This window comes from Vombatus ursinus, unplaced genomic scaffold (assembly GCF_900497805.2).
Source record: "Vombatus ursinus unplaced genomic scaffold, bare-nosed wombat genome assembly UNPS02014838.1, whole genome shotgun sequence".
Taxonomy (NCBI): domain Eukaryota; kingdom Metazoa; phylum Chordata; class Mammalia; order Diprotodontia; family Vombatidae; genus Vombatus; species Vombatus ursinus.
This window is the reverse complement of record NW_020954616.1, coordinates 979,809-997,207: the sequence shown is the minus strand read 5'-3', so window position 1 is coordinate 997,207 and position 17,399 is coordinate 979,809. Positions and strand designations below refer to the sequence as shown.

The following is a 17,399-nucleotide window of genomic DNA, read 5'->3' as shown; positions in this document are numbered from 1 at the left end:
GGATGTGGGGCTTAAGCTAAGTCTTACAGGGAGCTAGAGATAACAAGAGGTAAGATGAGGAAAGAGAAGATTTCAGTAAGGAAGTGGGAGGGGGCAAGGAGTGGAGAGGGAGGAGAGGAACATGGAGGGCAGCCTTTGCAAAGACAGGAGAGCAGGATATGCATAGCAAAACAGCAGGGGAGTGACATCGAATTATGATGGAAGTGTGTTTTAGGAAGAGTTGTCTAATGATGATTGTGGGATGGATTGAAAGCAGGAGAGAAAGGGGGCAGGGACCTCAGGAGGCAATTAGGAAACAATTGCAGTAACCCATCCATGAGGGGACTGGAGGAGATGGCATTTCAGTTGGGCTTTGAAGTTTTAAGGATTGAATTCGAGCTTGGGTTAATCCCCTGGGACTGATTCCTCTGAGGAGAGAGGACCTGAATTAGAGTAGCAGCCATGGAAAGGGAGCCAATCTCTTCTAGGAGAAGGAGGACCAGGATGTAGAAATGGATGGAATAAGAGGAATGAAGCAAAGAAAGATTCAAAGATGACTTTGACTGTGACCGTGGCCTGCTGTCTGTCTGTGCTGCTTGGACTGGGAGCCCCCCCAGAAATAAGCTCCTTTCCACATCCTCTCATGCCCTGCCTGCCCTTCCCACCCTTCTGACCCAGCAATTAAAAGAGCAGAGGCCTATGAGACCAGATCAGGAGTGATAAGGGTGGGGGCAAAGCTCGGTTGATAAGGTGTGGTGAGAAGGAGGCAAACCTCTTTAAAGGGAGTAAAAGAAAATATGGCCACTGGCCAAGAGTACCCACACCCTAGTCCTGCCTGTCCTCAAAAGGGAGGGAGGACGTTTATGTAAGTACTGGCTTAATAAGGGCCCTTTGCTTCACAACTGTGACTTCATACTCACTCCTGCTCTTAAATAAACTTACAGCCCCTCTGGGGGGAAGAACTCTAGCCCCATGTCTGGTCTGTTCCAGGCGTGTATGTGTGTGTGCGTGTATGGGGGAGTGGATAGGGCTGGGAATGAGTCTCCCTGGAGGACTGAACAACAGAATTCTCAATGATGGGAGATGCTCAGAGCCAAGCTTCTTTCAGAGAAGGAAATACAGGACATTTAGGGTTCTTTCCAAAGTTATTATCACCATTATCACTACTAATAGTAACAGATGATAATTATGTAGTGCTTAAGGTTTATACCACACCCTACATACATTTTTTTATTTGATCCTCACAACGAACTACATGATGTAGATACTGTGGGTATTTTTATCCCCATTTTACAAATGAGGAAACTGAAATGATTTTACCGTGGTCACACAGCTAATAAGTGTGAGAGGCAGAGTGGCTGTTTGCCAAGTGTGCAGGATACATAAAATTGGGAGGCAAATTTTATGATATCTGTATCTGGATGATAGAGGCAGGATCCCCAAAGATCCCAGCAGACTAGTATAATGGAGTCAGTCTACTTACTTCAGTACTGCCATGACATCATCTGGCTGGGCAGACCCTCTGCCAGTGTAGATCACAGCTTCTTTATACCTGAATGGATGGATTTGGAGAGTTATTCCACACTCAAAGAATCTCTATAAGCTTGTGGTTAGCCTGGGAATAACTTCCCTGTCACTTAGCTAGACTGGTCCTCAGACCGAAGACATTGTTAGGCATCTAGGTGGTGTAGCGGAGAGAGCACCAGGCCTGGAGTCAGGAAGACCTGGTTTCAAAACCAGCCTCGGACACTTACTAGCTTTGTGACCCTGGGTAAGTGACTTAACCTCTTCTTGCTTCAGTTTCCACATCTGTAAATTGAGGATAATAGTAGAACTTACCTCCCAGAGTTGTTGTGAGGCTCAAATGCAATAATAATTGCAAAGAACTTAGCACAGTGCCTGGCACATAATAACTGCTGTATAAATGTTAGCTATTGTTATCCTCTACCATGAGGACTACATCGAAAGCCTTTCAGTCTGGTCAAGACTTGACAGTATCATGATGAAACATTGGAATGAGACTTTGGGACATGGGGGAATTATCGAATCAGATGGAATTCAGTTGGGATAAATGTAAATTCCTACATTTGGCTTCAAAAAATTTTAAGATAGGATGGGGGAAATTCAGTTCTTATGAAAAGATGTGTAAGTTTCAGTGGCTTGCAAGTTCAGTGTATCAATAGCATAACATGGTGGCCAAAAACAAAAAACAAAAATGTATTGCTGGATAATAATACACTGCCCTCCATTCTGGTCAAGTCCTATCTGAAATATTGCATTCCTTTCTGGGTACCATATTTTAGGAAAGACACTGACAAACTAGAGTGCCTCCAGAGGATAACTGGGATAACAAGGAAGTTGAAGATCATGCCATGTAAGGACCATTCGAAGGAAATGGGATGTTTAGTCTGACCAAAAAAAAAAAAAAAAAAAGAGGAGACATGATAACTCTTCTCAGGTGTTTGAAGGATCGTCACGTAGAAGAATAGACATTTTGTGCTTAGCCCCAGCAGGCATAACTAAGAACAATGGATGGACATCACTGAGAGGCAGGTTTCAGTACGATATAAGGAAACACTTCCTAACAATTCAAGTTGTCCAAAAATGGAACTGTTCTGCCTTAGGACGTAGTTAATTCCCTGTAGCTGGAGGTCTTCAAGCAGAGGCTGGATGGCCACTTGTTGGGGATGTTGTAGAAGGATTCTTGTTCAGATTAAAATCACAGGATTCTGAACTGGAAGGAGCCATCGGGGTCATATGGTCCAAATCCACATTTGCTCTTCCTGGCACTAGAGGGCAGATGTAGAACCAATAAGTGGAAGCCCCTTGAGAGTAGGGCATTTGTATCCTCCGCACCTAGCATGGTGCCTGGTACATAGTGCTTAATAAATGCTTTTTGCTTGATATAGAAAAACAAGAGGAGAGCAGGTGAAATTGACTTCAGGAAATTACATTACTCATTTAATGATCATAAACTTCTGCTAGAAACAAAAGCCTATCTTTCTAATACCAATATTCTATCAGTTTCATGGGTTAATCAATACATCAAGATCATTCAGGATTACTTGGAAGATGCCACAACAGAAATAACCCAGTTTAATAACTCTCTGACAACAAATATGAGTCAAAGCATAAACCAGAGAGACAGACTGTATGCTTGTCAAAGGTGTTTGCCGCTATGATGGGGAGATACAATGTGAAATTCAAGTCGAGGAGGGATTCCATGTAGATGGTGAAATCCTCCAGATGCTCCTGTTTATGTATGACATGATTCTAATTGCATCAAGCCCAAGGATAATACAGAGCCTGATGACAGAGATCTGAAAGCACTCAGAGGAGTTTGGTATGTCCAGCCACACAAGGAAGACCAAGTGGATGAAGGATGTCTTTTGCTCATATGTCAATATACATTTGGATAGATACCCTGTAGAGCATGGGTATTCTATCATGGCAGTCTGGTAAAGCCTACAGATCCCTTCTCAGAATAATGTTCTTAAATTTAAATTAAATAATAGTTTTCATTTTAAATACATAAAATAAAATATACAGGATTACAAAGGAAAACAATTATATTGAATTGCTTTTGAGGAAATTGCAGAGCTCTTTTACTGACCCCAAGCTTCCCAGGAAAGTAAAGGTCCTTTTTTTTTTTTTTTTTTAATCAGTGGGACATTTTAGTGGTGTTGCTATAGGAAGCAAGACATGGAACATAGATGAGTACCACCCAAAGGGCAATGGAGAAGGGCATGGTAGATGTGAATAGATTGCAATGTATAAACAATGAGGAACTGTGAACAGGAATAAAAGACATCATCAAAGGATTGTATGACAGGAAGAGAAGAGGGACTGATCATGTGGCAAGAGGAAGGGGTGTCCTATGGATAGCCCATGTGCTACACTTGTGTCTTCACTTCAGAAGAAAGCCAAGAAGGTCCCCAGTATATTGGTCAGACCCCTGCTGGCAAACAAGTGGAAGGACATGACATGGATAGGAATCTCATAGAATACGAGATATGGATGAATTGTGATCTATGTTGTTGGAGGAAAAATCCCCGTGAATGAGATTATAGATATCTTTAAGTACAAGGGAAAAAATACTCACAGCTATCCAAAAGTGGAATGACTTGCCCTCATGAGGTGAGATATCACCATCACTGGAAGCAATATCATAGAAGCAATTCCTACTCAGGTTAAAGGGTATATGTCTGTCATCCCTCCCAACTCAAAGATTGTGTGATTCTTAGTTCAGTCGTTGAGCTGAGCACCATGGTTGTGGAAAGGGCACCGAATTGGGAACCAGGAGAGCAGGCCTTTTTCTGATACTAACTAGTTTTGTGACCTTGAACAAGTTACTTAACTTGTCTATGCTTTGGTTTCCTCATCTTTAACAAGAGGGCTTGGATGAGATGATCTCTTCTAGCTGTGACATTCAATTCTGTGATCAGGGAAGTGAGTGGAAACTCACTCCAAAAAAGCAGAGATTCAGGGGACCCTCTAGGTTGCCTGGGTACAGGAAAATCCATTTAGAATGAACTGTGAGGTGGAGCCATCTGTGAAATTTCCTCAAGAGCTGGAGCAGAGCTAGGTGTTTGTGTGTCTGTATACACAGAGCAGAAGTAGAAGTGTTCATACTCATACCCACTGTAGATTCTAGTTCTCTTTCTTCTATTTCTTTTTTTTTAAATCTTTTTAGGCAATGGGGGATAAATGACTTGCCCAGGGTCACACAGCTAGTAAGTGTCAAGTGTTTGGTCTGAGGCCAGATTTGAACTGAGGGTCTCCTGACTCCAGGGCCAGTGCTCTATCCACTGCACCACCTAGTTGCCCTTAGTTCTCTTTCTTCCATCCCCCAAGTTACCATCAGTGACTTCTATTGTTATCACAGGCAGAATGAAGGTCATGAAGGAAGATGGCCTTGCATCAGGTCCAGGGTCCAGGAGATGGGAACTATGGGGTGGAAAGGGCAAAATTGGAGACTATATAAAAGTAGGGAGCTGCTTCAAGGATTTTTGGACCCCAAAAGCTGGGGCCCAAAGCTGAATGAAATGGTCAACAGAATTGGGGCAGGTCTTTGATCTCCACTCCCACTTGTATTTGGAGCCCAGTTAAAGTTCACCTGAACAATAATAGCTCATATGACTGATGTGAAAAAAAAAAATCCCAATAAACAAACACTGATGTGACTAAGGGGTCACCCCTTGGCAGAGTGCAAGGGACTGAGGTCAGATGGTATGTGTGATGAAAAGGGGCTTAAATCATCCAGGGGGAAATCTTAAAGAATTTAAAGACCATCAACCTCAGTGGAAAACATAAGGCTTTTCTACAACATCCGTAATAAATGTACATACAGCCTCCACTTTCACACCTCTACTGTGGAGGAACTCATAACCTCCTGAGGCAACTCATGCTGGGTTTTTTATTCAGCTTTTTATTTATTTATTTTTTAAAACAGATTTATGTAATATTTTATTTTCCCCAATTACATTTAAAAACAATTTTTAACATTTTTTTAAATTTGACATTCTAAATTTTCTCCCTTCCTCCTTCCCTACCTCCCCTCCCACATTGAGAAGGCAAGCAATTTGACATAGGTTATACAAGTGTAGTCATGCAAAACTTATTTCCATATTATTCATATTGTGAAAGAAAACATAGGCCAAAAAAAAGAATAATAAAGAAAATTTTTTAAAAATTATATTTCAATCTGCATTCAGCTCCATCAGTTCTTTCCCTGGAGATGATGAGCATTTTTTCATCATAAGTCTTTATTGCTGAGAATAGCTAAATCATTCGCAACTGATCATTGTACAGTGTTGCTGCTCCAGTGTACAATGTTCTCCTGGTTCTGCTCATTTCACTTTGCATCATTTCGTGTCTTTCCAGGTTTTTCGGAGAATACCCTGCTTGTCAACCCTTATAGTACAATAGTATTTCATCACAATCATATACCACAACTTGTTCAGCCATTCCCCAAATGATGGGCATCCCCTTAATTTCCAACTCTGCCAACACAAAAAGAGCTGCTCAAAATATTTGTGTACATGTAGGTCCTTTTCTTTTTTGTTTTTTTATCTCTTTGGGATACAGACCTAGTAGTGATATTTCTGGGTCAAAGGGTATAGCTCCAGATTACTCTCTAAAAGAGTTGAATTAGTTCACAACTTTATCAACAATGCATTAATGTCTCAAATTTCCCACCTCCCTTCCAACATTTATCATTTTCCTTTTCTGTCCTATTAGTCAATCTGATAGGTGTGGGGAGGTGCCTCAGAGTTGTTTTAATTTGCATTTTTTTAATCAATAGTGATTTAGAGCATTTTTTCATGTGACTATAGATAGCTTGGATTACTTCATCTGAAAACTGCCCATTTATTGGTTGGGGAATGACTCTTATTTTTATAAATTTGACTCTGTTTTCTATGTATTTGAGAAATGAAGCTTGCATCAGAGAAACTTGCTATAAAATTTTTTTCACAGTTATGATTACTGTGTATTTCCCTCCATCCTGTTTTTCCCATTTATCTTACTGTCTCTCCTTTCACCCTGTCCATCTTCAAAAGTGTTTTGCTTCTGACTACCACCTTCCCTAATCTGCCCTTCCTTCTATTAGCCTCCCCCCACCTCCTTCTCTTATCTCCTTCCCTTCCTACTTTCCTGTAGGGTAATAAAGATTTCTATATCCAACTGAATGTGTGTTATTCTGGTGAGAGTAAGGTTCAAATGCTTGCCCTTACCTCTCCCATCTTCCCCTTCACTGTAAAAACTCTTTCATGCCCCTTTTATGTGAGATAATTTACCCCATCCTACCTCTCCCTTTCCCCTTCTCCTAGTGCATTCCTCTTTCTCACTCCTTAATTTGTTTTAAATATCATCTCATCATATTCAACTCACACCCGTGTCTTTGTCTATATGTATTCCTTCTCACTGCCTTAATAATGAGAAAATTCTTAGAAGTTACAAGTATTATCTTCCTATGTAGGGATGTCAACAGTTTAACCTAATTGAATCCCTTATGATTTCTCTTTACTATTTAAGCTTCTTTTGATTCTTGTATTTGAAAATCAAATTTTAATTTAGTTCTAGTCTTATCATCAAGGATGCTTGGAAGTCCTCTTTTTCATTGAGTATCTGTGGGATTTTTTTCCCCTGAAGGATTATAATTCAGTTTTGCTGCGTAGGTGATTCTTGGTTGTAATCTTAGCTTCTCTATCCTCCAGAATATCATATTCCATGCCCTCCAGTTCTTTAATGTAGAAGCTGCTAAAATCTTGTGTTATCCTGACTGTGGCTCCATCATATTTGAAGTATTTCTTTCTGGTTGCTTGCAATATTTTCTCCTTGACCTGGGAGCTCTGGAGTTTGGCTGTAATATTCCTGGGAGTTTTCATTTTGGTATCTCTTTCAGTAGCTAATTGGTGGATTCTTTCAATTTCTGTTTTATCCTCTGATTCTAGAATATCAGGGCCAACTTAAGCTATTTTGAATAAATGCAGTTACTAGAAAGAATTTTCTTACATTGAACATATATCTGTCTCCCTGAAACTCCCACCCATTCAATGCAATTTTGCCTCCTGGGTCCAATTCTAATAGTAGCTCATATTTCTATCTTTGCTTTATGGCTTGCAAAATGCTCATTTGCTCCTTTTGATAGCCCTGTGGGGTAAGTTCTAGAGTAATGGTTATCCTCATTTATAACAAAGTGGTGGTTTAGAGAAGTCAATGAACTTTTCTATGATCACACAGCTAATATGTTTAATCTGAATACAGATTCACTCCAAGTCCAAATAATCTTTCCACCACACTACATGGCTTAATACAGCAACCTAAACATTCTTTCAAATGATAACCCTTCAGATACTTGAGAACAGCAACTCAGTCCTTCTCAAGCCTTCTTTTCTCCAGGATAAATAATGCCAGTTTCCTCAACCCATCTTTTATGCTATGATGTTGGGTCTTCACCATCCTCCATCCACCTTAGGGCATCCTTGATTTTGTCAGTCAATGACTATCATAAAATGTGGCACAGTAAGTTAGCCACAATACTCCAGATGGGTCTGACCCAGGCAGAGTACAATGGGACTATAACCCCCTCTTCTGGGCACTGTCTCTCAAGGCAACCTAATTTTTTTTTAGCTACATCATCACAATGCTGACTCTACCAAACTTACAATCCCCTGGAATTTCAAGATCTTTCCCACAAGTACTGCCCCATCTCCCCCTTCCTATTCTTATACAGTTGACTTTTTTTGAATCTAAGGGTGAGATTTTATATTTGTCCTTATTAAAATTCATCTTGTTACTGTCAACCCATTTCAGTCTGTGGAGATTTTGTGGCCTTTGATTCTGGCTAACCAAGATATTTGCTTCCTTCCAGCTTTGTGTCATGCCAAAATTGTACCTGGATGCAAGTAACTGATAAGAATATTGAACAAAATAGGGCCAAACAGAGCAATAGAGAACTCTACTGGACACCTCCCTCCAGGTTGATATTGATCCATTAATTTATAGCTTGTCAGTCTTTACTATCTCCCATCTATGGCCCTCTCTACATATACATTAACACTAATTCTTTCTACCTCCTTAGGAACAGAAAGAAGGATATGCCCAGGACAAGATTTTATTTAAAAAAAAACTTTATTCACATTTTAGAAAAACCAGTTTTGGGGTAAGGAGTTAGGGCATGTCCATGGAAAGGGGGAAAGATCAGAAAAGAGCCAGGTTTTGGGGGGCACTGGAGAGGAGGGTACTGATCTCCACTTGAGGCAAGTAGAAGGATTGGGGCTGTGCCTGCAGCTTTGGAAAACCTCCCAGCCTGGCAGAGCAGAGGGGGAAATCCTGGTCCCTCCAAATAAATAAAAAGGGCAGGAGACAGAAGGGCCAGATCGGGGGTATAGGGTAGAGGAATTTAGGCAACTGATGTTGGGCTGGGAGTTGGGCTGAAAGACAGCTTGTACCTACAGAAACAAGAGAAAGAGTTGAGGGACGATGTAAAAGGTGAGCTTGGGCTTCTTCTCCCACCTAATCTTGTTATTGTACATAGCCTGATACCTCAAAGGAAAAGAGCCTTAAATGGACAGGTGAGATCCTGGGGCAAGGACACAGGGTAGAACTAAGGCTCCCAATGTCATAGGCTCTCTTCCAGTGGGAAAAGGTCAGGAGGGTAAGGATAGCTATTATTTCCGGGGGTCCTAGGACCTCACCATGGTGGGGTTAGGCTTCACCGCTTTCTCAGTCTTTTCATGAAGCAACAAGTGACAGTGCTAAGGATGGTGATGCCTGTGACCAGGGCAGCCCCTGTACCCACCAGCAGGGGCACGAACAAAGTATCCAGGGCTGAAAAGGGAGAAAAGAAAGAGGATCTGTCAGTGACATTCTTGCCCCCTCCCCCCACTTTTTGTAGCTTTGGTCTTCCCCAAATCTACTCCTCTGATTCCCAATAAGCCCTCTACATACAGCAGCCTCCGCCCTTTCAGTTCGTGGTATGATTTAAGAGGCTGAAAAATAATTCTCATTTCTAGAAATCCTCTAAGGTTTAACAAAGTGTTTTCCTCACAATAGCCCTATAAGGTAAGGGCAGGAGTCAAAGTTGAATGGGTGGGGGTCATAGTATAAAGGTTATTGAGGGAGGTTACTCACGAAGGGTGTAGGGGTAGACAGTGATGGGCTCAGAACGGGCACTGCCTGCTTGGTACCAGCTGTAGTCTGTATGCTGCACCCAAGCGCTGGGGGCACAGTGGTATACTCCCTCATCCTGTGGCCCCAGCTCATGCAGTCTCAGTCGGTGGCTTCGGGGCCCAACCTGCTCCACGCTGACAGCACCTCCACCTGGCCGGATCCCCAGCTCTGCCACACCATCCCGGCCTATGCCACCAACCAGCTGGGGAGGGGATGGAACCAGGCCGGGCTCCCCTAACCGCTCCACCCACCAGCTGGCGGCCAGCCGTAGTCCTGGAGGTCCCCCCGTCACAGAGATGTTGCAGAACAGGGAAGCTGTCTCTCCCCGGTACACTGTGCCCCCTGCCAGCCATGCCACAGCTTCCAGCACTACACCTGTGAGGCACAGGAGCATAAGGTCAGGGGTTGCTGGCCCAGGAAATGCCTAGAGGACTTGGGGGAGGAGCAGGAAGTTATGGAATATTAACCTTTCCCTGCTCTATCCATTATTCTGCATAAACCAGTTTTGGACAAGGAGGGAATCACTCTGGCAGAAGAATGAACAGTGGAGATAAATATTACTTGAACAGAAGAAGAAGGGAAGGTTTTCCTGGAAATCTCTGGAGGGTGATCTACTACCTGTCTCAGGGCATCCTCCAGATGACTAACTCTCTCTAGGAGCCTTCGTCATGCTGATGAGGATCATACCCCCACAGTCCCTCTGCACCTTCTTACCTTCTTCCCTCACGTGCACAGGGAGGGGCCGAGAACGAACACTGGCGGCCTCTCGAAGCCGGGCCCCACGTCCCCGAACATAGGCCCGTGCCAGGCAACGGTATGTGCCCGCATCACCAGGCCTTGCTGCCTCCAGCCGCAGACGGTAGGTAATAGGTGCCACCTTTTCCATGGAGATATGTCGGTCCTCATAGCCTGGACCCAGGCTGCCTATGCCCTCTGTGTCCAACTGAGCCACCAGGTGCCCAGGCCCAGGGGCCCCTGCAGGTGCCATCTCCCAGCCCACAGAATAGGCAGCATGAGGCCCTGGTGGAGGTAATGCCCCCGATACATTACACAGCAGCTCCAGGGGTTCTCCGGGTCCTATCCGCCGCTCCCCAGGGCCCACAACTACGGCCAACTGGCTGGCTGAAACATACAATGGAGTGGGAGTGGGGAGTCAGAGAAGAATGAAGTGATTACTAAGTAGTCAGGGCATAGGATTCTTCAACCTCACAATCATGACTTGAGTTTCTCATTCAAAATAATATCCTTAAGACAGGTTTCACCCGCATCCTCCCTCTTGGGGCTTTTTGTGGTTATGAGGAAAGGAGAAATAGAACAGACTACATCAGACAGCCCTCCCTCCATCCTTAAGCCATGTGCCTCAGGCCTGACCACTGCCAATTCCAGCTACCCACACAGAGGAAGGCCCAGAAGCAGGCCACTAGGGCATGAATGCCAACCCACCCTGCCCTCCCCCCAGGAAATGGGTCTCTAGAACCAGACTGGGCTCATCTTGCTCACTCTAGCACCTGAAACACAATGGGTACCTATCCCTGCACCAGTTCCTGCTGTGCCCACTTTAATACCAAGCCAGATGCCTACCTGGGTTGTTAGGAACACTCACCAAGGGTCTGCACATCCACGTGGGCCAGCACTGCTCGCTTCTCCCCAATCTGGGCCCAGCTGCCATCAGGGTCTTGGATCCATTCAGCAGCAGTGCAGTGGTAGGTGCCAGCATCCTCCTGCTGGGCACCCTCCAGCACTAGCCGGTACTGTTCAGCACCCTCTTTGCTCAGCCGCAGCTCGCCTGTGGTCAGCTGTTCAGCGTAGGGTGCCCCGGCCTCCACTGCCAGGTCGGGTCGAAGCCCTACCACCTCTTGTAGAGTTGCCCTCCCCACAGGTGCCTCAGGCACTGCCCTCCCAAAGGACACTGCCAGGTGTGTGTGTTCCTGTGTGCTCGTCTGAGCCACACAGCCAAGGGCCAATTCCTGGCCCTCCGACACTACCACGCGTGGAGGTGAGGATGAGCCTTGGCGGCCTCGGGGCCCTGGAGGGGCGGCGGACACCTGCAACACATCTGGAAGGACTAAGAGAGAACAGCTAGGATGAGGATTGTGGGTGTGCACATAAGGAAACTGAGACCTTAGGTTGCTTATACACACATACATACACATGTATGTACATGTACATATATGTATGTGCATGTAGGTAGATAGGTATGTTTTATTACCCCAAACAGATAAGAAAAATCTTAAGAGGGTAGGCAAAGTTCCTTCTTCTCCAACCAGTCTGGGCAGAGCTCTCCAAGTTGCAGAGAAACTCCAGCAGCCCTCCCTTTCTGGGGACTCCCTGGGGCTTCCCCAACCAGACCAAAAAGGGAAGAGATGACCAGAGTGACTTCTTTTGAAAGGCAGTATGGTAGTGTGGAAAGAATACTGGCCTAGGAGACATGGGCCTGGGGTCTAGCCTTAACTCTGCTGGGGCTTGTTTCCTCATTGATAAATAGTTGCACTCAATCTTTAAGGTCCTTTCCACACCAATGATTCTTTAATAGAGAGAACACTCCGCCCTCACATGCCCCAGCAGCCCTGGTACCTCTCAGTTCCACCTTGCCACTGTAGCTGCCTAGGTAGCGGGCATCGGTAGATGGTGTGTAGCACTCATAGACACCAGCATCTTGGGTCTGCAGGCGTGAGATCCGAAGCATCACAGCATCGCCCCGGAGCCGCTGCACCTGAATATCGCCCAATGCCACCCGGGGTGCAAATATAGCATATGGGAAGCGGCTGTCCCGTGTGCTGATGATGTCCAATGCTGACTCAGGTGCCTCAGGTCGGTATAGAAACCACTCAAAGTCTTGCTGCGAGGGACCCTCGTAGTTGCTGACATTGCAGGAGATGGAGATGGCAGTACCTGCCACTCGGTACAGAGGTCCCTTAGGCACCACCACCTCCCGAGCACCACACACACCTGCAGTGAACATCGGGCATGTCAAGAATGACAGGGCCCCTGATCTCAAAGGCTATTCACCAGCGGGGGACCTGGGGGGATATTTGGAGAGAGGGCATCTGGGTCTTAATCACAAGTGAAAGCTGTTGGGCAGAAGAGACTTATTCCCTACTTCATTCTTCCTAGAGCTGTCTGTTCTGTTTACCATCACCATGCCCCCTTCAGAGATGGCATTGTGAGGTGGGGGAGGGTTTCCCTGACTGTGGGATTCCCAGGGTGGGAATGGGCATTTCCTATCATGTATTCCACTGACACCAGCTTGCCCCTATGCCCTTAAAGGATGGGAAATGAGAGAAGGTCTGGTTCAGAAGGCCCCATTGTCTCAGCTGCTCATATTAGTAGGGGCTGTGCCACCTGGGGCCATGGAACAATGGAGCCAGTAGCCCCGAGCTGGGCAGGGCCTGGACTCAGATGGAATCATTTCTCCTCTGGGGACAATGCACTGTCCCCCACTACTACCCTCTCCAGCTGTGGACGGTGAGCTCACTGATTTCTCCACCTCGATAGACGGATACCCCTGCAGCTGAGGCCATCAATGCCAAAGCCTGCCCCCATGAGAGCCATTATGCTATCCTCCCCTCCCAGAGAATCTTGACATCTCTTCCCCAACCCCTCTGCCAGCCTCCCCAACTTATCTTACTGCTGTTGGCCCCTTCTGTCTCCCAAGGGCCTAAACAATAGAGCCCGACTTGCATGGTGATTTGCATTAATTTACATATTCATTTCATGTCAAGCTTCACATCAACCCTCTCCTTACCCTCTCTCTAAAGTTCTCATAGGCTGAGCACCTCCCCCCATGGGAGAAGGGGATAAGAAGGGATCCCCACAGATTGCCCAACCCCCCCAAGACATTCCTTGTTGAGCTCTTTGGGCCAGTTCCCTCCCCTTATTTCTTCCACAGGGCCTTCTGTTCCAGGGCAGCCTCACTTTAGGATATTTCTCTAGTTATCCTCACCTTTCCAGGTTCCCAAGGGAGTGTCCCTGGATATTAGGGTTGGAGGGAAACACAAAGGCTGATGAAATTTCAGGGTGAACTGTCAGGGCCTGACCCCACTGATGAGAAAAACCTGGGCTCTTACACCCCCTAATCAACTAGTGTTCCAGGCCCCTTCAGCCTGGAATTCTGAAGTCACTTCCTATTCACCACATTCTAACAAGGACCAGGAACTGATGAGGAGGCTTGAGAATCTTTGGTTCTCAGTTTGCCCTAACCATCTCTAACATTCTGTAATATTGACAGCTTCTTCTTCCTGACTTGATCACCTAAGGGTCGAAAAAATAGGGGGAGGATTAGATGAGGCACAGGGGTACAATGCATCAATGCCAGGCAAAGAGTAAATGCTTAATAGATGTTTGTTGATTGATTGATACTAGTAGATGCAATAATAGTACCTCAGCCTTTACAGTTAAATCAGTCTACATGCATTTTCTCATTGTATACTTAACAACTGCCCAGTGGGAGAGGTTCACGTAAGTATTATCATCCGAATTTTGCAGGGCTTAGAGAATTTAAGTAATTTGCCCAAGGCTAGTAAGGCTTAATTCTCTTTCCACTTTATACCACTGTTTCCATTCCATTACAACTCAACATTAACGGTTCTATAAGCATGGGCAAGTCACCCCACCACTCTAGGACTCAATTTCCTCATCTGTAGAATATAAAATTTAGATGAGATTATTTCTCAAGTCCCTTTGGGTTCTAGAATTTTATGAGTCTGTGAGTCAGAAGGGCCCAGCCTCCAGCTGGTTTCATAACCAGGGAGACAATAAAGAGACCCAACCACTACCAAATTACCCAATTGCACCAGGTTTGGCCTTCTGTTTATAAGAAGGGTTCTTCCCCCTCCCATTCCCCTGCACCTGCATGTTGATGCTTCAAGATCCCCATGGGAAAGTACCCCTCATCTTTGGAATTGACCCATTACAAGGTCTACCCTAGCCTACTTCCTGTCCCTCCTCCTATACTCATCCTCCCCCTCCCCCTAAAAAAATCCCTTAGGACTCCTGCCTGAACATCATACTGCCAGCTGGGAAAAGCAGGCTATGTGCTAAGCAACCATTTCCTATGGGTCCCTACTTCCCCAACTGCCCAGCCCCAGGGACAGGCAAGGAGGAAAAAGACATCCTCCCCCAACCATCATGACCCAGGAGTCCACTCAGCCAAGCTGAGGGTAAGGCAGAGGAGTTTGGGGACATCATGAAGCATCAGCAGATCTCTGCCCTAAAAACAGGAGATGAGGACAATTATTGCTGACACCCTATCAATTCAGACTCAAATACTGAAATAAATCCTGGAAAATGAGATGGGGTATCAGTTTTCCTAAGGTTCAAATACAATTCAATCCTTCCACTGTCTTACTTCCCCCAACCCCTGACTTCTCCAGGAAGCCCTCACATGCAGGCCAAACAAACCTGAACTGGCTATTGACTGGCATCATATCATATTGTACATGTTCCCACGGCAGCCTTTCAACCCTGCTTGAGAGTAGAAAGGCACAAGGCCCAAATTTCCTGCCTGCACTGGGTAGGTCCCCCACTCACTGCAATGCCAGGGGCAAATGGTGCTTAGAGATCTTAGGATTAAAGACTCCACAGAGACCAGGCTGATGTTATCAGAGACTGATCCCTCATCCCCACATCCCTCCTTGCCAACATATTCTGAGCCCCAGACTCAGTAAGATTCAAGGATGGGGTGGATTAGAGCAAGGCTCTGTGTTACTAAGAAAGTCCCCATAACTGCCCAGAGCCTAGCCACTTAACTGCAACTGTTAATGGAGTGGACAAATGGTCCAGGAAGGGAAGTAAGGGTAAGAAACCTATAATAGTGTGGACAGTGGGGAGAGGGGAGGGAGATGAGAGAGCTGACTAGAGAAGCAGTGAAGAACCTGAGGAAAATTCAAAGAGGAGAAGCCTTGGGTTAGAAGAGGAGTGCAGAAAGAGGAGAATGGGGATCTGGAAAGGAGTACCAAGCTGAGAGGGGTCTGGAAAGCTGGGACAGTAAAAGGAACTGAGAGACAGAACCCAGAGTTGGCAAAAAGGGGAGGGGATGCTAGAGGGGACACTGTCCCTGAGGAAACAGTCTTCTACTGAAGTCAAGGGGGCAATTAGGGGAGACTTCAAAGATTATGGGCAGTCAGCCCTTTGGCCTCCTGCCAACTCTGGGGCAATTACAAGGGCGGGCACTGCCCACGCCTAAGCCAGGCACAGAAAGCTGCAGTGCTCCTAGGGTCTGGCTATGCTGGTACAGAGGAGCACCCGAGGTGGGGGGGGGGAAGAGAGGTTACCCATGGCATCTCAGAGATTGGCCATGGAGCTATAGTTCGGTGGGGTAACTCCTTCACTAGCTCCTCACCCTGTCCTCCACCAAACAGCTGGAGAGGAGGAGCCTGAAGCTGGGAAACCCCTTTCCCTCCCAATGCACCTTCTTTCTAATCGGCTCAGCTGGAGGCCACAGAAGCCAGTTGGGCACAGTCCTGCGCGCACCCAAGCCTGGGTCTGGACAAGTCCCGGGGACAGTCCGTGCGGGGCTAAAGGCCCCAGGTAACAGGGGCTGAAACGACCTCCCATCCCCGCCGGCCCCAGCGGAGACTGAACATGCCCTGGTCCCTGCCAAGGTTGCCCGCCCGCAACAGGCGCAGGGAAAGGGAAAGGGGCAAGGTTCAGGTGGGAGGGGGATGAGCCGGGCGGGCAGCACGTAGGGCAGCACGGCGAGATCCGCGGCTCCTCTTTCTTACCAAGCACTAGCAGGAGCAGCAGCCGCCGCGGCGTGCGCCCGGGGGCTCCCATGCTGCGCGCTGCAGAGTCCGGGGAGGATCCGGGGGGCAGCTCGGGCTCTGGGGGGCCAAGGGCTCGGGGGGCGCATGCCCGGCTGGAGGGAGTGAGGTGCACCAAGCCGGAGCGGCCGCGTCCCCTCCTTTCTCTTCCTCCTCCTCCCCCCCTCCTCTTCCTCCTCCCGCTTTCCCTCTCCCTCCCTTCAAGCTTCTGGGCCTGGCCGGCCCCACCTCCGCGCGGCAGGGCTCCGCCCAGGCCCCGCCTCCGCTTAGCCTCTTCCCCTTCCCCTTCTCCAGGGCCAATGGTTGGCACTTCTCTCCAGCCCTGATTCCCAGGGCCCTGTCCCGGGGCCTGCTCCGCGCCCCAATCCCTTCCCGCTTGCCCCAAGGTCCTTGCTGGCCCCCCAACTTAAGGAGAGGGGCGGACGCCTTGCTAGGGGAGGAACAAACTAAGAGCAAGTGGCGTCAGCGAGGGGTTGGGGGCCAGCTTGGAGTGCAGCTGTTTCCTGCTGGGCCTTGGGGCCTTCCCAACTGGCTGGGAGAACCTAGGTGGGGTGAGGGCTGGGGCCGCGGGTCTGGGGTAAGTGAATGGGTAGGCTCAGAAGGAAGGTTGAGAGCTTATTCAGAGCTTCATGGAAGAATGAAAGTCCCCAGCTTTTGGTTTCCATTGCTGCTAGGAAAAGAGAGAGAGAGAAGAAACTTTTGCAACAGCAGCAATTTAGTATAGGTTGAAGAACTGCGTCGGAGGCGGGATGGGGCGGGGAGGGTGCTGCCTGAAGGCCCAGGCTGGATGAGAGGATTTGTCTAGGTTCCTTCCTGTCTGGCACTTGTGATTCATTGAATCATAAGATTTAGAAGTTGAAAAGACGGACCTGAGATAGACATCATGTAATTCAACCCCTCATTTTTGCTGAAAAGGATTGAGGCTCAGAGGTGGGCAATGACTTGTTGAAGGTCACCTACTTAACAAGGAGCAGAGTTAGGATT

At 46.9% G+C, this 17,399-nt stretch overlaps 1 protein-coding gene across 1 annotated transcript; it reads right to left on the bottom strand.

Annotated features, from left to right (window-relative positions):
• Positions 1-8,600: 8,600 nt before the first annotated feature.
• Positions 8,601-16,587, bottom strand: IGSF8 (immunoglobulin superfamily member 8). The gene is made up of 7 exons (XM_027840114.1): positions 16,377-16,587; positions 12,229-12,603; positions 11,258-11,719; positions 10,369-10,776; positions 9,616-10,029; positions 9,180-9,312; positions 8,601-8,933 (listed from the first exon to the last, which is right to left on the bottom strand). Exons 1-6 carry the CDS (start codon positions 16,426-16,428, stop codon positions 9,197-9,199), a joined length of 1,827 nt encoding a protein of 608 aa, XP_027695915.1. The 5' UTR covers positions 16,429-16,587; the 3' UTR covers positions 8,601-8,933; positions 9,180-9,196.
• Between the last annotated feature and the right edge of the window lie 812 nt (positions 16,588-17,399).